General features: G+C 32.4%; 1 protein-coding gene across 1 annotated transcript in view; it reads right to left on the bottom strand.

The window, feature by feature from the left end:
• Positions 1–22,898, bottom strand: part of ASCC3 (activating signal cointegrator 1 complex subunit 3) — a 449,567-nt gene that overhangs the window by 177,092 nt on the left and 249,577 nt on the right. The window contains 1 exon segment of the mRNA XM_079148642.1: positions 513–647. Within this exon segment, the coding sequence (XP_079004768.1) occupies positions 513–647 (135 nt within the window).

The raw sequence follows: 22,898 nt of genomic DNA, 5'->3' as shown, positions 1-22,898 counted from the left end.
TCTAACTAGGATGCAGGTGATCCCATTAGTCTTTTGAGCATACAACAATTAATAAGGTCATGTTTTCAAACGTTTTTGCCTCAGGATTCCTTTACATTTTTTTTTTTAAGACCTTTTGTTTATTTAGGTTATATCTATCAATACTAACCTCAGAAGTTAAAACTGAAAAATTATTTTACGAATGTTAATAAACTATTTAAAAGAACAAAAATAAATCCATTAGATAACATATTTTATGACATTTAGCTGCATTTCACATTTAACTATAATTTAAAGTAAGTACTCCATTAAAACCATATAGATAGGCGTGATAAGTGAATACATCATGTAGTGGCTCCTTTCAGAAGATCATTTAGTCAAGAAAAAAGTCAATAAATTTGTAAAATTAATGTCTTATAATTTGTAGATGGTAAATATGTAAATATTTTACATATTTCATATGTAAAATATCAGGTATATGTGGCACATTATTTGCTTTAGTTCTTTATCTCTTGCTATAATTTGTATCCTACCTGTTTTTCTGCATGTCCATACTCAGGTCCTTGGGTAGGTAAAAAGCAGAATATCTGGCCACAATTTTTTGCTCTTTCTATCAGAGACATAGCTGTTCTCACAGTGGCATTTCGAGCATGTACAAACACCATAACCTAAAATAAAGGAAACTAGATTATTTAATATTCCAGTTCATTAAATTATAGCTCAATACCACCTGAAAATCATCTTGTATGAATGATGATTAATCTTTCAAAACAAATTCCAATTTATGAATTATCTCACACTGTCATATTTTAGAACAAAGTATATATAGGATAAATGCAGGTTAAACAAAAATTCTTAACATGGTTTTATTACTGGCCTATCAATTGGTTTATATGCTAATGAATGGTTTATATAAAATGTGTTTAATTTGTGCATTTCTTTTCTGAAGACATCATTCATCATGTTTTTTTCATATCATATAAATCTGAAAAAACAACCTGACCAAATAAAAAAGCAAAATTATTTTTATCATAGTAGTGAGGTTATTGTGGGGGAGGTGGAGGTAATAAAAGGAACACAGAGGAGAGGAGGTACATACCCATAGGCAGCAAATACAGACTGCTAATGGCTTCTTCAGTTTATTCTCTTCAGGCGAATTTACACTCTGCCTAGGTGTCCCTGCTAAGGGAAGCTACAGGCAGCATGCAAGGTCAGCCTGAAAATGTAGCCATGAGGGCTGTAACTAGCAAGCTGACAGGGTCCAGCTGCTTGAGTCCCTGGGAGCCCACATCCTATCACAGGGTGCACCAGTTGCCAGATATAGAGACCTAGGATTTAATGTTTGCCATGTTGCATTTCAGTATTTTTTTGTCTGATCACTCATTATTATTTTCCTATTCCTCCATTTTAGAATGAGAATATTTACCCTGTGCCACTGTTATTTTAGAAGTATGTAATCTTTTTTATTTTTATTTTTATTAAGGACACAAGGTTTGAGTTTGCCTTGAGACTCTGAGGACTTTGAACTTGAATTTTTGAGCAATGCTAGAATGGTTAAAATTCAAGGAACTATTGAAGGTGGAATGCATTTTGCATGGTGAGATGGAATAAGCCCTTGGGGGCCATGGGTGGAAAACTATGCTTTGGATCTTAAAAGTCCCCTAACACCCACGTGTTAAAGGCTTAGAGTCCTGCTTGGCAATATTAGGAAGTGGTGGAAACTTTAAGAGGTAGGGACTAATATGGTAGGTCACTGAGGGCATGATTTCAAATGGGTCAAAGCTGGTCTCTTAACTCTCTCTCTCTTGTTGCTTCCTGTCACCATGAAGTCAGCAGTTTATTCTATCATGTGATCCCCACCATAATGTTCTGCCTTACCACAGGCCCAAAACAATGGGGCCTTCTGAACATGGAAAGAAATTTCTGACATCATGAGCCAAAATAAACCTTTACTATTTTTAAGTTGATTATCTTAAGTATTTTGTGACAGCAATGGAAAGCTAATACAATCTATAAATTATCAAAGAAAATGTGTCAACATATGTGATGCTGACTAAAATTCACACTGGAGTAAAATCTCATAACAATCATTTATAAAACTGGAATGCTTAAATAACTAATACTGTTTTAGTGTCCACTCAATATAAAGATAAGCAGATAATCTGGAGAAAATCAGAAGTTCTTCAAAGAAAAAACCTCCAAAGCATTTAGAAAAAGGGGAGGGATAAAAGCATTTTTGGTCACCTGGAGAAATTTAACAAGTTAATCAGTGATCAAAGGTATAAATGCTTGAGATTTCACACTTTATCAGAGCTCCCACTTGCTGATAGTATTTTTGAAAGAAACACAGTATGTATGTATATATATGTATGTATGTGTGTGTATATGGGTTTACACACACACACACACACACACACACACACACACACACACACACACATATGGTTTTTTTTTTTTTCCTTCCAGTACTGGGGATTGAACCCAGGGCCATGCATGTGCTGAGGGAGTGCTCTGTCACTAAGCTACACCCCAAGCACAACTGTTTTTCTTCTTTTTGTGGTGCTACAGATTGAACCCAGGCCTCTGAATATGCAAGGCAGATACTCTACCATTGAACTACATCCCCAATGCATAAGAATATTTTTAAAGAATACACTAATAGAATTTATTTCAGAAAGTGTTGTTTTTATTAAAAATGTCTTCTGTTTCCTTACTTTCAACTAAAGAAAACAACTCTGATTTTGTTAGCTCTCTAGCTCGAACAGAGGAAGAATCTGTACCTCACAGGATGTTAAGAGACTACATTTAGGCTTAAATTATTATAGTCTCATAATTACTGGTATAAACTTTTATGACTAAATAAGAAGGAAAAGTCTGTTAACCATAATGCCCTGCTGAAGCTTCACCAGTTCAGAAATGCACAATCTACCATCTTCTCTCTTGTAAAAGGTAGGAAGTTTGAGTTTGAGAAAGCAGATTTTTTTCTCCCATATAAAAATAAAATTTATTATCTATAAAACCTCAGTAACCCTCAACATTATATTTTAAGCAAACTTGAACTGAAATAAAGTTACTTATTTTATTCATCTATTTATTCATTCAAATGTTTCTGAGCATAGTCACTACCAAGCCCTAAGAAAACTAAAAAACAGAGATAAGGTCCCCACCCTCACTGAGGTGAGAATCTAGTATGATGGTTTAAATAAGCAGAAAATACTTTTAGTTGACAAATATTTACTGACCATGTATGTGTAAAATACCACTAAAAGGAGAAATATGTAAATGTCTATACAAAACATGATACCTTCCACGAAAATCTGTATACGAAGGGAAATAAAACTTACATGTGATTTAGCAGCTGAAACAAAGGAAGGATGGAATGAGGATAACATAGAAAATCTAAAGAAGAAGCTACTGGGTCTCCTTTATTCATCCATCCTAAGATATTTATGTAGTACCTACTATGAGAAATGCTGTACTGAGTACCAGTTATACAATATTCCAAGGCTCCAAGATGTAAACTACTTTTGGGGGAGGAAATAAAAAACTATGATATTCAGCGTGGCTTGATTATAGAAGCAGGGAACAGGCTGCATAACAGAGGCTACAGTAGTTTTTGGAATATTTAACTTTGGTATCTTTGGTGTTAACTTAAAGAAGTACTTTCTCTTCCAAGGTTTTATGCACTGAGACCTAGGAACTCCTTCGTCGGCTTCACTGCTGGTGCTTATTGAAATAGATTTCTGGGCCCTCTTCTAAAACCATCTGAGTAAGAAGTGGTGTGGCGTCAAGAAACTGAATTATCAACAACTACAGAGATCGCTGAAGTATTATGTGAAATTATTTAATAATTACATCATATATTTATCCTCTCCAAAGTCAAAATAAGTTTAAAAGAAAAATAAAACCACCACTATAAATATGTTTTAAAAAATACCATAATTATCTATTTTTAAATTTGCCTATACTTATAAAAAGTCAGAAAAATTTTAAGGTATTTTATACAACCAGTAGAGCCTCAAAATCATTTACCAGATAAGTCAGGGTAATATAATATGAACAGATTTCTAGTCTCCATATTTCAAATGCTACATTATGTAAATTCTTTTGAAATAAAGATACAGTGAACATAAGGGAAAATAAAATATGACCCTAAATCTTCGTTAATTATTTCAGTCTGACTTGTCAACTTATCACTTTGCAAATTATATTCTTCTGCAGCCAAGAGAAATATTAGTTACAACTTAAAATAGCAATTTCTTTATATTAAAGAATCTATCATGTCTTGTTCATTAAAATAAACTATTTTTCTTTTTAAGAAGTTTCTGTCTAGAGGTTTCAATAGAAGTCATTACAAGATTTTGAGTCTATATAAACATACTTGATTTTATGGTTTGTTAATTTGGTTAATTAATTTAAATAGACTCATGAAAATTACAACTAACAGAACAGCATTGTTTCATTTGGCAGAAATAATTCCAAATCAATCTTGGAAATTCTTTTGGTAACTGAGAAGCAGTTAAATGAGCATGTGTCATTAAAATAAAATACTGAGATTAAAGTCCATAAGAAGCTGAATTTAAATTAGAATTCTTTATTTTTTTAATTTCAGAATTGTTAAATTATGCATTTAAAAATTACTTTACATATGTATTTTTAGTTTAAAAAGTCCTTTCATTTAAAAAGTATATGACAGAATAAGCACTGGACTAGCAGAAACAATATGTGAATTTGAATTCTAGTCCTGTTATCTAACTTATCAAAGTATCCTTCACGTAAGGCCATTAAAATTTAAAAAGATCAGATAACAATCATTCAAAATATTAGAACAGGAAAATAACTAAAAATTGTTTCAGATTGTATTCAAAGGAAAGAGCAACATATTATTTGAAAAAGAACAAAAATTCTGCTTTGAAATACTAGTGAATAGTAGTGTGATTTAGAATGAATCATTTAATCCCTTCAAGTCTTACTTCCCCCAAGAATACAGATGAAGAGTTACAATATATCATAGGATTACTCTAATGATCAAAGGATATAATGTAAGTAAAACACTATATTTATGAAAGGAAAGGCTCTCAAATTTCAAAAAGCTTCAGACTCACCTGTCAGTCTTGTTAAAAATACAGATTACCTTACCACCCTTTCTGATAAAGTGGGGCTGGGCAAGCCAAGAAACTGAACTTCCAACAAGTATCTAGGAGATCCTACACTCAGGAACTCTGAGAACCTTTGTTATAACGAAGAAGCAACTGCACCATTATTAGGATAATAAAAGCTAATTTAGTCTAAAAGACTAAATATAGAATAGTGCAGGTTATAAAGTGACATCTACATAAATATTTCTCACTTATGTGCATGTGTGTGTATCTAACACCACACTAAATAATCCAAAACACATAAATTAATTAATGTATTATTTTTATTTTCTAATATTTATTTTTCACCTGCAAATGTAGCAAAACATGATTAATTTTATTTTGCAGACAGGTATTCCTCTACATTTTTAAAGAATTTAGGCACAAATTTATAGCTCTTTATAAAGAAAAAATTCAAGAAAAAATAAAACCTTCCAATTTTGACTCTGTAACTTTCCAGTAACAATGGTTTATTTGTTCTAAGATACATGACAGCACCTTAAAAGTGGCTGATCTATTTTCCCAGTAACATTTCTCACACAACAATATGTTAAAGTTACAAATACCGATATGCCCAAATAGCTATTTACTAAGAAAAAAATACGTATAGAACTGCAGCATAAGGAATGTGGTATATGCAATAACTTAATATTAGCCAATAATATACATGATACCTCTACCTTTTTTTTTCCAATTCACAGGTTAAAAGTTGTTACTGAAGCCCTCTGTTTTGCACTTATTACCTGTTTTTTAACACACAGTGCAGGCTTTTTAAAGACTTTTCTTGTGTTTAAAGCTAATCAGTAAAACATGACAACAGGGCCAGAGGCAGAGAGATGTAAAGTGACCACATAAAAGTTCATTCCAGTAAAATGTCTATATAAAGGATTAGTTGATGAGCTTCCTGTTGGAAATTGTCCTTTTGGAGCACCAGTCATAAAGGATTACTAGATACTCCAGCAGTTGCAACTTGACTGAAAGTGGTTACCACTGGCTTTGTTTGTCTAAATGCTGCAAAACCTGCACTAGGGGGCTACTGAAAAAAAGCTGTGTGTTGAGGGAAAGCTGGTTGGGCTGGGAAGGCTTGCTGCTGGAAACAGGAGTACAGGAAGCAGGAGTGCCAAATTCTGCAGGCATGCTCATGGATGCAGCATCAAAGGTTGCTGCTGTTGCTCCTCTGGCATTCACATGAAATGGATTTGTAGAAGATGCCACAGAAGGACAACCAGCAGTAACAAATGCATTTGTGGAAGGCAGGAACACTTGAAGAAGCAGGTTGTGTCTGTGCAGAAGCACCCACTGGCACTGTTCCAGAAACACTGCTGCCAGCATTACTTGTGGAAGTGTATGCATTACTGGAGGTAGCTAGTTCTGCCAGGGCTGCATACTTGTTTGAAGATGCGCTTGAATGACTGGAAACTGAAACCACAGACCCGACCGGGGCTTTACCTGTGGTCCCAAAACCACTCCCTTGATCACCACCTTGCCCAGCACTGAAGGTATTATCGAAATTAGCAAGTGCTACCTATTTGTCTGCTGTCTATAAACCAGCTTTGCTAAAATTTTACTAATAGTTGATGTTGTCTGATGACTCTGGGAAACACTGAAGGTTCCAAAATCAGCACTGCAGGATTTGGGAAAGTTAAAACATGAGCAAAATTAGCATTTACTGATACAGCACTTCTATTTGTAGTTTGGGGTTGAAAAGAATGACTTGCTGTGGGGAAGCCTCCAAAATTATTTGACCCACTAAAGTGTCCAAATGTATCAAAAATCTCCATTTGCAGAATTCTGAGCTAAAATCCCTAAATTTAATAACCTTTATAAGGAGGTTTTGCAAAGTGAACTAGGAATCCAAGCATTTATAGGAATATTTGTCTCCTCCCTAATTTCTTCTTGGTTGTTTAAAACCTCCATGAATTGTATGTTTCTAGGCCTTTAGCCATGTTTTCCACTTAGTCCTTCTGCCAATTCTATCTGTGTAAATTCTACAAAACTTCATGGCCCAATTCTAATGACCCTTATCTAATTTCCCTAGTGAAAATTAATCACTCATTGCACTTTGTTCATACTTACGTCTTGTGTAACCACAACACGTACCTAGGCCTTTTCCATTATAATGAAGCAGAATAAAAGACACCACTTATTGAGTACTTAGTATGTGGCACTCAATATTTATTTTATTTACAAAATAAATCCTACTACTAAGAAGATGACAAGGAAGTAATTTTATTAAAATTTTACAGATAAGAAATCTCAAGGTCAGAGAGTTTTAATAATTTACCATTCATTCAAGAGCAGGGCAGGGAATTAGCCTCAGATTTAACATTCCACAGAATAATTTCTTTCTATCAAGTTACATTCCTTCCATAGGTGCTGTATGGGTTTTATTTCACTAATTCTGAAGTCTCCTTGTCATCCTCTGCTACTCTTCATCCAACCAGTGGGCACTCAAAATATAATGATGAAATTCCAATGTTAAAGTTGATCAGCTTTCATAAGAACCATTTTTTTAATGCAAAGATTTGAATTTAAAAGACTATAAATCATAATAGGCTATAGCTTGAGTTAATATTTTTCACTGACACCTTCATTAAAATATAGGCTATCAAGGACACTTTTAATTATTTAACTAGATAATTAATTTTCCTGGGTAGTTTTATTTAAATTAGCAAAATTTTCAGTGATATTTAATAAACTAAAATTGCCTCTGGTTAGTGTTTTTAAAAAATGGTATTGAGAAAATGTTTATTTTAATGCCATAGCAGGATTGAAAGTTAGTGACTTAAAAAAAAAAAAAATTAAAAATAAATCATTCTCAAACAACCCCACATTGTGGACACTGAAGTCAAAGATAAGTTTCTGAAATAAAGCTACCTACATTAAAGATTAATTGAATTTATCAAAAAATAATGTGCTAATTTATGAATGAAGAAAACATTCTAAAGAGCCCACAAAAAGATTAGCACTGATAAAAAAAATTTGGGTAAAGTTGCAGGATACAAAATCAACAAGAATCAATAGCATTGCTTTCCTCTAATAATGAACTTGCTGGGGAAGAAATCAGGAAGTAATTCCATTCACAATAGCTACAAAGAAACCAAACTAACAACTGAAAAAACAAAATCCTAGGAATAATTTAAGCAAGGAAGTGAAAGGCCCCTGTAATGGAAATTATAAAAAACTGAAGAAAGAGACTGAAGAAGACAAAAAACAAACAAACAAACCAAAAGAAAAGGAAGAAAGAAAGAAAAAGGAAAGACCTCACATTTTCATGGATTGGACAGATTAAAGTTGTTAAAATATCCATGGTAACCAAAGTGATTGGCAGATTCAATGCAATCTCCATCAAAATGCAAATAACATCCTTCATAAAACTTTTTAAAAATTCTAAAATTCATGTGGGAGCACAAAATAACTCAGACAAATAAATATTGAACAAAAAGAACAAAGCTGGAGGCATATCAATACCTAATTTTACTACAGAATCATAGTAACCAAAACAGTAAGGTAATGGCATATAAACAGACACACAGGCCAATGGAACAGAAAAGAGGACCAAGAAATAAAACTGTGCATCTAAAGTCAACTGATCCTTGACAAATGTGTCTAAAACATTGGAGAAAAGGCAGTCTCTTCAATACACAGTGCTGGGAAAACTGGATATACATATACAGAAGAATCAAACTAGAGCCCTCCGTCCTCCTTCAACATATGCAAAAATCAAATAAAAAATGATCAGAAGATCTAAATATAAGACATGAAACTATGAAACTACTAGAAGAAAAGAGGGAAATATTTCAAGACATTGATTGGTACAGACACTGGACAGGACCACAAAAACACAGTAAATAAAGGCAAAAATGGATATGTGGGATTATATCACACTAAAAAGCTTTAGCAAAGGAAATAACAGAATACAGAGAAGAGCTTCAGAATGGGACAAAGCAGTGCCAACTATTCATGTGCCAAAAGATTAATAACCAGAACATATAAGGAACTAAAAAGAAACAACGATAACAAAAAAAAACACATGATCTAGTTTAAAAAGGTAAATGATCTGAATAAACACTTCTCAGAAGTATAAATGGCTAACAAATATATGAAAAACTGTTCACTATCATTAGTCATCAAGGAAATATAAATGAAAACTACAATGAGATATCATTTCACCCCCAGAGAGAATGGCTTTTCTCAAAAAGAAATTAATTACAAATGCTGGTGAGGATAGGAAGAGAAAAGAATCCTGTATGTGGAAATTAGTACAGCCAAGAGAACAGTATACATCTCAAAAACCTAAAAATAGATTTAGCATATGATCTAGCTATTTCATTTCTGAGTATATGTACCAAAGGAAATGAAATCAGCATACTGAAGAGATGGCTGCAAGACCAAGATTATAATGGCAATATTCACAATAGCTAAGCTATGATACCAACATAGGTGTCCATCAGTGGATAAATGGAAAAATAAAATGTGAAATATATACAAAATGAAGTATTATTCATCTGTACAAAGAATAGAACCCTCGTCTTTCATAGCATAATGGATGGAACTGGAAGATATTATATTAAGTGAAGTGAGCCAGGCTCAGAATATGCATGTCTCTCATATGTGAAAGCTAATAGAATTGGGAAGGATAGTGGTGTAGGGGAAGAATGAATAAAAGGAAATTGCATATGATCAGTGCATGAACTTAGCATACATAGAAATATCACACCAAAACCATTAATATGTACAATATATTTTAGTAAAAAGTAAAAAAACTATAAAATAGCATTCTTACTTTTATTATAAAGGTAGAATACTTTATACTATACTTGAATTATATCAATAAACTATTATTAATGAAATAGGTATTAAAATCATAATTTAAAAATATTCTGTTCTATTAATTTTAAGGGTAACATTTACCATTTAACAACTAGTACTTATCATCAGATATTCCCGGCTATCAACTAAATTACTAAATCAGTATTTTCTTTAAAAACTTAGTTAAACATCATTAGAGGAAATATAAACTACCTCAAATAGGGTTAATTTTTCCTGTGTCAGCTACATAAGAAAACAGCATGATTTGTTGATTAGTCTTCATGCATTAAATTATGTAAATAAGTCAAGGACAGACATCCACAGTAGAAAGAAGTGATTCTACAGCTCCAAGCCATGTAATCAGATCTACAGTGGGAAGTTCAGAGCCAATTTTGGATTCTCATGCTGAGAATATACATTTTTTTCTCAAAAAACCTAGACTTTTAAATAAAAAATAGATTTTAGTTGTCATTACTGAAATATATTTAGGGCACTTCCCTGAAAATATATTCCTCACCAATTTCTCTAGAGGAATCATTCTAAAATTTATAAGTTTGTATGTTTGAATATGAGGAACTTTAACCTCTATATTTGATTAAAAGAAATCCACAATATATCTTGTGGATGTAAAAGATTTACTTTAATATGTACTTTATTAAAAAACCAGAGGGCATAATCATCCCCATGTAGCGTACCAAAAATATGTATCTCTGGTTAAGCCCCTTATTAAAAAACACTACCCTATAATCAGAACATTGTACAACATACTCTGAAACATAAGAGCTAAATTTCAGCAATCTGTGAAATATTAAAACCACTAAAAAAATGAAGTTAATTAAATGTAATTTTAAAAATATTAAATATTTTGAATGCAGTTTCACTTTACTATAAAATTTTTCTTTAACTTAAGTGGAAAAAATGTTTTCTTAAGATATATATGTCCTATGCAGGCTTTATTTTATATGTGAACTATATATACTTATGTAATTAATTTGAGACAAGTTTATTTTTTTAATTTATTATAAATATAACTAACAATCTTGTATATGCTATAGAAGTATATTTTATATCTTAAAATTCTATTTTTAAATTAGAGCACTACTACTATAGCACTACTACTATATATGGTAGATGGGTTTGTTTCGACAAAATCATACAGGAATGTAATTTGATTTCAGTCCCTGTTCCCCTGGCTTTCCCTTTTACTCCCTCCATTTTCTTTCCTTCATGGTAGTGTCCATTTCCATCCATTTATCAGCAAATGCCTTAATTTCATTATTCTTTATGGCTGAGTAAAACTCCATTGTGTATATGTACCACATTTTCTTAATCAATTCATCTATTGATGGGTATCTGACCTGCTTTCATAATTGGGCTATTATGAATTATAATGCTTTAAACATTGAGGTCGCTATATTGTTACAGTATGCTGATCTTAGTTCTTTTGGATGAACACCTAGAGGCAAAAGAGCTGAGTCATAAAGGTGGTTCCATTCCTAGTTTTTTGAGGAATCTCTTTACTGCTTTCCAGAGTGGTTGTACTAATCTGCAGATCCACCAACAATGTACGTGTGTACCCTTTCCCCCATCCTCCCCAGCATTTATTATTTGTGTTCTTGATAACTGCATTTTGACTAGAGTAAGAAGACATCTTAGTGTAGTTTTGAATTTGCATTTTCTTAATTGCTACAGATGTTGAACTTTTTTTTTTTAAATGCATTTGTTGACCATTTCTATTTCTTCTTTTGAGCAATGTCTGTTAGTTCCTTTGCCCATTTATTGACTGAGTCATTTGGTTTTTTGCTATTGTTTTTTTAGTTCTTTATATATTCTGGATATTAATCCCTTACCAGAGGAGTAGCTGGCACAGATTTTCTCCCATTCTCTAGGCTCTCTCTTCACACTCTTGTTTCCTTTGCCATGTAGAAGCTTTTAATTTGGATGGCGTGCCACTTAATGATTCCTGATTTTATTTCCTGAGCCTCAGAGATCTTGTTAAGGAAGCACAAATATGATTGAGTGTTGACTCTATGTTTTTGTGTAGCAGTTGCAAAGTTTCTGGTCTAATCCCTAGGTCTGTGATCCATTTTGATTTGACTTGTGAAGTGAGACAAAATCGAGTTTCATTCTTCTACATATGGATATTCAATTTTCCCAGCACTATTTGTTAAAAAGTCTATTTTTTTCTCCAACATATAAATATTTTTGGCACCATTGTCAAGTATCAGGTGGCTCTGTGTCTTCTATTTCACTGGTCTTCATGTCTACTTTGATGCCAATACAATGCTGCCTTTTTAAAAAATTTACTATAGCTGTGAAATATAATTTGAAATCAAGTATTGTGATACTCCCCATATAGCTCATCTTTCTCAGTATTGCCTTGGCTATTCTGGGGTTTTTACTCTTCCCAAATGAATTTAAGGACTGATGGTGATTGCATTGAATCTGTATATTGCTTTTGGTAGTATGGCTATTTTGACAATGTTAATTCTGCCTATCCAAGAACATCGAAGATTTGTTTCAATTTCTTTTGTGCTTTATAGTTTTCATTATAGAAATCTTTTACCTCCTTGGTTAAATTAATTTCCAAGTTGTTTTTATTTTTTGAGGTTATTGTGAATGCAATACTTTTCCTGATTTCCTTCTCATCAGAATCACTAATAGAGTGTAGTAGTACTATTGATTTATGGGTTTCGATCTTGTATCCTGCTAGTTTGTTGAACTCATTTACAAGCTCTAGAAGTCTTCTGTGAAGTTTTGTTGTTGTTGTTGTTGGGTCATATCACTGGCAAAATGAGATAGTTTGACTTCTCCTATTTATATCCCTTTAATTTCCTTCTCTTGCCTGATTGCTCTAGCTAGTGTTTTTGAAAACTATATTAAATAGAAGTGGTGAGAGTGGACATTCTTATTTTGTTCCTGATTTTAGAGCAAATGCTTTCAGTTTCTTTCTGTTCAGTATGATGTTGGCTTTGGGTTTGTTATAAATAACATTTATAATGTTCAGGCAAATTCCTTCAAACACTTGTTTCTCCAGCATTTTTAACATGAATCCAGCTGGATTTTATCAAAGGCCTTTTATTCACCTATTGAGATGAACATGTGATTCTTGTCCTTAATTCTTTTTTAAAGTGGTGAATTGCATTTATTGATTTGCACTTTGAATCAAACTTGCATCCCTGGAATGAAACCCACTTGATCATGATGTACTATCTTCTTAATGTGCTTTTGAACGTGGTTTACTAATATTTTATTAAGAATTTTTGCATCTATGTTCATTAAGGACATTGGTCTTCAATTTTATTTACTTGATGGGTCCTTCTCTGGATTTGGTATCAGGGTTATACTGTCTTCTTAGAATGTATATGAGAGTGATCCCTATTTTTAAGTTGCATGGAATAATTTAACAGAAGACTGATGTTCTTTAAAGGTCTGATAGAACTCAGTTGAGAATCTCTCTGATCCTGGGTTTTTTCTTCATTGGAAGGCTTTTAATTTCTGTTTCATATTATTATAGTTTCATATTATTATAGTTTTCATTATAGAAATCTTTCACCTCCTTGGTTAAATTAATTTCCAAGTTGTTTTTATTTTTTGAGGTTATTGTGAATGCAATACTTTTCCTGATTTCCTTCTCATCAGAATCACTAATAGAGTGTAGTAGTACTATTGATTTATGGGTTTCGATCTTGTATCCTGCTAGTTTGTTGAACTCATTTACAAGCTCTAGAAGTCTTCTGTGAAGTTTTGTTGTTGTTGTAATTTCATTACTTCATATTTGTCAGTTTATGTTTTCTACATCTTCCTGGTTCAATTTGGGCAGGTCATATGTGTCTAGAATTTTGTCAATGTTTATAGATTTTTCAGTTTATTGGAGTCATGATACAAAATCATTTGTATTCTTCCAAAATGTCAAAGTTAAGTCAAGAAAGACAAAATAAGGTTGAAGAACTGTTCTAAATTAAAGAAAAGAAAATTAAAGAGACATGACAAATAAATACAACATGTAATACCAGACTGAATTCTGGACGAGAATAAAGTCATGTACAAAGGGAATTATTATTATCCCTTTTCAATACAGATGCAAAAATCCTCAACAAAACACCAGGAAACTGAATGCAGCAAAATATGAGAATTGTATATTTTGATCAAGTAGAGTTTATCCCAGGAATGTAAGGTTGGTTCAACATTTGAAAATCTACCATTGTAATACATGTTAATAGAATGAAGGAATAAAATCATATGAATAGATGCAGATAAAACACTTGACAAAATCTAACACCTTTTCATCACCCTCAGTATAATGAAGGAAATGAAATGTGAAAAATGCACAGCTATCGTCTTAATGGTGGCAGGCTGTAAAACAAGGATGCCTGCTTTCACAATTTGTATTCAACACAGTATTAGAAATTCCAGCCAAAGAAATTAGGCAAGAAAAAGAAACAAAAGATATGCAAAATGAGGAAGTAAATATGTATTCATAGGTAAAATGCTCTTATGTATAGGAAATACTAAACAATCTTCCCCTTCAAAACCAAATAAAGCAAAACACCAAAACCTATGATTTAATAAAGTAAGCAATGTTATAGGACACAAAATCAACACATGTAAATCAGCTGTTTTCTATAAGAAAAAACAATTGCAAGAGAAAATTAAAGAACCAATTCCATAGTATCTAAAAGAATAAAATGTCTAGAAATAAATTTAACCAACAAAATGGAAGATTTGTACACTGAAAATCACAAAATACTGCTGGAAGAAATTTTAAAAGACGTAAATAAATGAAAGACATCTCATGTTCATAGATTTGAAGACTTAATATTGTTAGTATAATACTGATACCCACAGCAATACACAGATTTGGTGCAATCCTTATCTGAATATCAGCATTTTTTATAGAAACAGAAAAATTCATTTTGAAATACATATGTAATTCAAATTATTAAAAATGGACAAAAGACTTTTAAAAAAGAACAAACCTGGAGGACTCACATTTCCTGACTTTGAAACTTACTATAAAACTATTGTGATCAAAGCAATGTTGTTATTGGCATAAAGATGAACATATAGGTCCATGGAATAAGAGATAAGCCCTCAGATAAGCCCAGAGATAAGCCCTCACATCTACTTTTAACATGCACACCCAGTTCATTCTGTTGAGAATCAAACAGTTTTGTGTATATGAATATTTGACTCTCACTTGGCCATATAAGAATGGGCTTTGACCTGGAATATTTTCTTATCAAGAGAAAAAGAGTAACTATAGCCCACTCAATCACATAAAAAGAAATTAAGTTATGGTACATGCTACAACATGCAAAAACCTTGAAAACATTATACTAAATAAAATAAGCCAGGCACAAAAACCAAATATTATGTGATCCTACATACATGAAAAATATTCAGAAAGACAGATTCAGCTAGAGAATTAAGCTGTAGGTTGCCAGGATTTGGGGACAGGGAGGATGCGTTGGAGAGTTATTGCTCAATAGGTAGAGAGTTTTTGTTTGGGATGATAAAAAAATTTTGGAAATAAATACTGGTGATGTTGTATAACATTGTCAGTGTAGTTAGTACTATTAAACTGTACATTTGAAATGTTAAAATACTCAAACATAAAGGCAGAGTCATATCTTCAACTTATTGTCAAATGATTTAGAAAAATACATACATGTATACACATACACACAAGCAGAATGATAAACCAAAGGTGCAAAATGTGAATAATTGGCACATTTAGCTTAAAAAGGGAGTGTTTTTTTGGATTATTCCTGCAATTACCATTTATATTTTAAGTTGTATTGAAATTAAGAGTAACCAAAAAGGGAAGAAGGCATTTTCATTAGGCTTGTTCTGTAGTAAAGTACTATACAGAACATACACACACACAAAAACATGATATATATATTTGATGGGTAATTTGAGGTTCAAAACAGAAATTTTAAATAAAATGAAGCCCTCATCAATAAATCAATATAAGAAAATACACAAAAAATATGCATAAACCCTATTTGGAAACTGTGAAAGTACCTGTTTAGTTTAAACCTTTGTACAGCATAATAGTAAAGCATCGTCTTACTTGAACAAGAAAGAAAGACTATACTTTTGATAGCAAAGTCACAAAGAAGACTAAGTTAAGAATAATAAATTATAACAAGTGATGGAAAAAAATCAATGGTGTGAATTAGAAGACAGTGATAGCCTGGTGAATCAAGGATAAGATATGAGTTACTGTGAAAAAGTTGAATTTGAAATGTTATTTTTATATGGACGCTAAGATTCCTGAGTACAAAATTTTTTGGTGTTGATTTTATTAACCAAAGATGAAAATACCTATGTAATCTTGATATGATAAATTTTAAAATAACTTTTAAGTTTAAAGCCCATCACACTTGGAAGCAAGTCTCATTTATAACATATTAAATATGACCAGTTTATATCTTAAACATGATTTTATTGAGAGTAATACACTTATATGATCAATTATTTGACAAATATTGAGTATTTATTACATGTTAATTATATTTTGTATCTTGAATGTCCCCCAAAGGCCCATAAGTTCAATATTTGGTTACCAGGGTGACACTATTGGGAGGTTGTAAAACATTTGAGAGGTGACCTCATGGAGGTCATTTAGTCATTGGAGGCATGCTCTTGAAAGGGAAATGAAGGGAGAGAGGATGGGAAAAGGAAAAACAGTACCAAAAAAACCGGATCAGACATAACTTTCCTATGTTCATATATGAATACATCTCCAGTGAAACTCTACATCAAGTATAACCACAAGAATGGGGTCCTAATTAGAATGAATTATACTCCATGTATATATATCAAAATACACACAACTGTCATATGTATCTAAAAAGAATGAATAAAAAAAACCAAGTTTTTTTAAACTCAATAAAATTTGACATGTTAATGGTAGAAGCAAATATCTTTATTTTAATGTATTAAACTTCAAATTTGAAGCAAAATAAAGAGGGGGTGAATTATGGGTCACTTGTCCCTTCCCCTTTCACAGTTTTGCTTTCTGGCTATGGGTACTTTTGCTCTGCCATGCACTTCTATTTGCTTTACCACAGATCCAAATAAAAAGGTCTGACCAACTGTGGACTGGAAACTCTAAAACTGTTGAGGCAAAGTAAACTTTTCTCTTTATAAATTATGTATCTTGGGTATATCATCATAGGAATAGGAAACTGATTAGCACAAGTGGTATTCTTATAATGGAATATAGCAATGCATAAGAGTAAAAATTACCGTTATTACCCTACAGGAGAAAAGCAAATATATAAAACATAGAATATTAAGTGTGGGCAAGGAATATACAAGAAAATGATGTAGGAAGGGGATGCTAAGGTTTGCTTTAAAATAGGGGGTACGAATTAAAATCTACTGATGTACGATTATTTCAAATACATGTAACCTTGAAAGATCATCTGATTAGAGAATTACCACTACTTGGATTTCACCAACCAAAAAATTTTGAAATGATCACAAAAAAAAAAAAATCCTTTTTTTTTTTGGGTGTGTGGTACCAGGTATTCAACTCAGGGGTGCTTTACCACTGAGCTACAACCCCACCCCCTTTTATTTTTTATTTCAAGACAGGATATCACTAAGTTGCTGAGGGTGGCCTCAAACTTGCCATCAACCTGTCTAAACCTTCAAAGTAGCTGGGATTACAAGAGTACACCAAAGCAGCCAACTCTGATACAATTTCTATAAATCTAAAGGACTACTAAAACCATTACTATTTTTCCTATTATGTGCTTTCTTAGTATGCTTTGTAAACATTATCAAGTCTGTACATTTATATTTTATGTATACTTATTTGACAAATTTTGTTACCCTTTTCAAATTATAAGCAATACAATGCAGGTAGTGTTCTGTTTTCTGTATTCAGCATATACAGGGCATTAAACAAATATTTGCTGAATATTCCTAGTATTTCTTTAGTTTAGTCTTTAATGTAACTTCCATTTTGATCAATAACTAAAGTTAACACTGATGACTCAAATGCAGTTCATGTACCAAAAGAGAATGTAAGTATGTCTACATTTGGGATTCTATCCACCCAAGCTCTTACCTAAAGCCAGACTACAGAAAGAATACCCAAATCATAAACATTCTCAGTGCATTAGAAGACTATGAGTCTAAAAAATCTATCTCCATTTCTTGTGCTTTGGAAGTCTTGTTAAGGAAGTCTGGTCCTAAGCCGACATGATGAAGATTTGGGCCTACTTTTTCTTCTATTTGGTGCAGAATCACTGGTCTAATTCCTAGATTATTGATTCACTTTGAGTTGAGTTTTGTGCAGGGTGAGAGACATGGGTTTAATTTCATTTTGCTGCATGTGGATTTCCAGATTTCCCAGCACCATTTGTTGAAGAAGCTATCTTTTCTTCGTTATATGTTTTTGGCACTTCTGTCTAGTATGAGATAACTGTATTTATATGAGTTTGTCCATGTCTTCTATACCATTGGTCTTCCTGCCTATTTTGGTGCCAATACCATGCTGTTTTTTCACTATTGCTTTGTAGTATAGTTTAAAATATGGTACCTCCTGCTTCACTCTTCCTGCTAATGATTGCTTTGGCTATTCTGGATCTCTTATTTTTCCAAATGAATTTCATGATCGCTTTCTTTATGAGGTATGTCATTGGGATTTTAATTGGGATTGCATTGAATCGGTATAACAACTTTTGGTAGTATGACCATTTTGACAATATTAATTCTGCCTATCCAAGAACATGGGAGGTCTTTCCATCTTTTAAGGTCTTCTTTAATTTCTTTCTTCAATGTTCTGTAGTTTTCATTGTAGAGGTCTTTTACCTCTTTTGTTAGATTGATTCCCAAGGTTTTTTGTTTTTTTGAAGCTATTGAGAATGGGATAGTTTTCCTAATTTATCTTTCAGAGAATTCATAACTTATGAATAGGAATGAATTAGATTCATGAGTGTTGATTTTATATCCTGCTACTTTGCTGAAAAGCATAAGAAATAAAAATAAGAATCAATAAATGGGATGAACTCAAACTAAAAAGCTTTTTTTTTTTTTTTTTTTTTTTAATCAGAGGTAACAATAATGTGAAGAGAGAGCCTACAGAGTGGGAGAAAATCTTTAACACACACACCTCAGAGCACTAATTTCCAGAATTTATAAAGAATTCAAAAAACTTAACACCAAATTTAACATCAATAAATTGGCTAAAGAACTAAGCACACACTTTACAGAAGCTATACAATCAATCAACAAATATATGAAAAAATTTCCAACATCTCTAGTAATTAGAGAAATGCAAATCAAAACTACCTGAAGATTTCATCTCACTCCATTTAGAATGGCTATGATCAAGAATACAAACAATAATAGGTGTTGGCGAGGATGTGGTGAAAAAGGTACACTCATACGTTGCTAGTGGGTTGCAAATTTGTGCAGCCACTCTGAAAAGCAGTGGGGAGATTCCTTAGAAAACTAGAAATGAAATCACCATTTGACCCAGCTATTCCACTCCTTGGCCTATACGCAAAGGACTTAAAATCAGCATACTCCAGTGATACAGTCACATTAATGTTTATAGTAGCTCAATTCACAATAGCTAGATTGTAGAACCAACATAGATGAATGGATAATGAAACTGTGGTATATATATAGATATATACAATAGAATATTATCAGCCATAAAGAAGAATAAAATTATGGCATTTGCAGGTAAATGGATGAAGTTGGAGAATATCATGCTAGGTAAGATAAGCCAATCCCCAAAAAAACCCAAAGGTCAAATGTTTTCTCTGATAAATGAATGCTGATACATAATGGGAGGGTGGGAGATAAGGGAAGAATGGAGGAACTTTGGATTGTGTAGAGGGAAATGAGGGGAGGGGTGGGGGCAGGGGAAAGGAAAGATGGTGGAATGAGACAAACATCATTACCCTATGTACACATATGATTACACAAATGGCGTGACTACATCATCTACTACTAGAGAAATGAAAATTTGTACTCCATTTGTGTACAGTGAATCAAAATTCATTCTGCTGTCATGCATAACTAAATACGACAAATAATAAAAAAATCTATTTCCATTTTTAAATTTGTTAAATTTGTTAATACAGAGTAGAGGTATTATTGAGTTCCAAAAGTTCACACAGACATACATACAAGTAAGAGAAAGTTTTAAGAAATATGTATTGAAGTCAACCTACTTTTAATGATCAATTTAATGATGAAGGAAAAACAATATATTAGTTATAAAATTCTAAGCCCCTGAATTCCTGCTTTGTCAAAGGTATTCTAAAATATCTCTAAGATTGAACCCAAGTTATAATGACTGCTCCTACTTAGTCCTCACAGCATAAACTTGGACACATTTAATTCATATTTTGCTAAACCTGGGTCAATACGACAAAGGTAGATAAACAGAATGAAGAATCCTTCAACATATTACAGTATCACACTAAGAAAAAAATTTTTACTGATCTCCCCAACAGTCCAGATTTCATTTACATTTGTTACTGACAGCCCCAGAATAGCAACATCTATTCTGTAGAGCAAATTAAGCAAGACCAGCTACTCTATTACTATGCAAATAAAATTCATTAGTGAGCTAATAATTTCATTTCTACAGATGCCATTGGACTTGAAGGCCTATTATTTTTGAACATTAAAAGCTGCTCTGCTTGAATCTGATTTCAGTAAAATAACACCATAAAATATATTTTGAAGACTTCCATCAGTATTTTACGTTTATTTTCTTAGACAATGATCACCACTTATAATTCCTGAATACTCAATTGAATTTTCTCAACTGCCACACTTGAAGTGATTCTTTAAAACAATAGATTTTTTAAAATCATGTGAGAAGAAAATCTTAGTGGGTTAATAAATCAACTTTACTAATTAAAACTAAACTGTTAGAAAGGGGAAAAATCATAAAATTCTAATTCCTCTCAGATGGTCTCTTAACTGTTTCCTTCACTTTTTTAGACCACATTCATACAAAAGGGAAAAAATTTCAAGTCTCCATACAAATGTGTATTTTACTCTTCAATTGATGTTCTTAATTTAAAAAATGATGAAAAAAGAGAACGAAGAAAAATACGAAGTATCTACAAACCCACAGTTGAGATAATTATACAGCATTTAACAATAACAAAGGTATAATACAATTTGACCATCCATTAAGTCTTGTAAATCTATTTGTTTTTTTCTATATGATTTAAAAAATATAGCTGCAACGCAGCGTGAGTCAAATACCATAGTTCAAAAAAAAGAGATCATGGTCCTTGGAGAATAGGACAAAAGAACAACTGTAGAGTATGCAATGTAAGTACGTCTAAAAAACTTTTTCTAAGTTTTAAAAAATCGTACACTATATGACTAAGATGAGTTAGTGAAGCACATGCCTGCCCCAGATACTCTTTGTTGAAAGGTAATTCTCCCTGAAACTATTGATGCTCCTACATGCCCAGAGCTTACTGAGCAGTGCAAACTACTGTTCTATAAAGGAGACTGTTTCTGGTCCCTCAGAGCCATTTTCTCTAATTCTAAGGGTAAAAAAAGCCTGGAGACTCTTCTCTAATCTTCCAAGGAGCCAAATGCCTACTTTCCAGGATCCAGGCTTTCCCTCATTCTTAACATTCCAAGGTAAAAGATAAGTTCCTTCACTGGGACAGTCACTGTATTTCTTTCTCTTCTAGAACTCAGTTTCCTAATTTTAGTCCTCCTCACCTGTGATGCAATCCATGCACATTTAGGTAGCTCATTCCCCAACCATGCTATCCTGTGGGATCAAGGAAGGAACAAAACAAGATGCTCTCTGAATAAATACACACTCTATTCCCTAATCCAAATGTCTTGTACTTCTGTGTATGTGCATAAAATAGAGAATTAAGTTAGCATAACGTAAGGTAACTTTCAGTGTACAGGCAGATCCTTACAGTTTCAGACTTCACAGTTGTTTGTTCATATTTGTGGGGAATGCACTAACTTGATAAGTGTTGTGCAATTAGGAAATGCCTACTTCATTTGCTCTAATACAGTTATAGATGTGCCTCCCATCTACTTATTTATAACATCAAAAAAAGAGATGGTTCTATGACTTTTATACCATTCTCTTAAACACAACCTTATTTAAAACATTATAAACTTTCCCCACCCCATTCATTAAATATGCTATGAAAACAATGAAAAATTAATAAAAATTTGAAATACAGACAGGACAAAAAAACTATATTCAAATATTTGGCTCTCTGTTTTGGCATTTTGAGAAAAAAATACATGGATAATTATATCAGATTTCCTGGGGACACTTAATTTCATATTCAGCTTTCATAAAAAATAGTTTGTAGGATTTTATCACAATATTTCTACAACTGTGTAGTCAACAAATGCTTGTGATGGTAACTAAATTTATTAAATATATTCATCAACTTCTTAGGTCTAAAACTCAGCTAATAAAAAGATTCAAGGGCACACACTCATGACTCCAGGGTCTTGGGAGGCTGCTAGGCAGAAAGACTGCAAGTTCAAATACGGCCTCAACAACTCAGCGAGACCCTCAGCAATATAGGAAGGTCCTATGTCAAAATAAAATATCAAAAGGACTGGGATATAGAGCATGGTAGATTGACCTTGAGTTCAATTCTCAGTACCAGAAGAGAACAACAAAAAGAGAGCCAATGCATCTTTCTCTAAAATGAATAAACAGATGTGAAATTAACTGCTGATATTTAATGTAAAATATTATGAATAGCACTCCAGAACATTTGTCAAAGTTTTAGAAAATTCAGAAAAATGTTACAGCAGTTGAACACTGTTTTAGTATAATTCCAATCTATATTCCAATGTAATTAATTAAAATAAAACAGTATAAAATAAACATGTATGCAGATTAGGTTTCATTTTCACCAGAATACATGAAAATATTGAAAGTACGAGGTATCTGACAGAAGGGAATATTCTAAA

Source organism: Sciurus vulgaris (assembly GCF_902686455.1).
Source record: "Sciurus vulgaris genome assembly, chromosome: 7".
In the NCBI taxonomy this organism is placed as follows: Eukaryota; Metazoa; Chordata; class Mammalia; order Rodentia; family Sciuridae; genus Sciurus; species Sciurus vulgaris.
The sequence above is the reverse complement of the archived record's forward strand: the minus strand, read 5'-3'. Positions and strand labels throughout refer to the sequence as shown.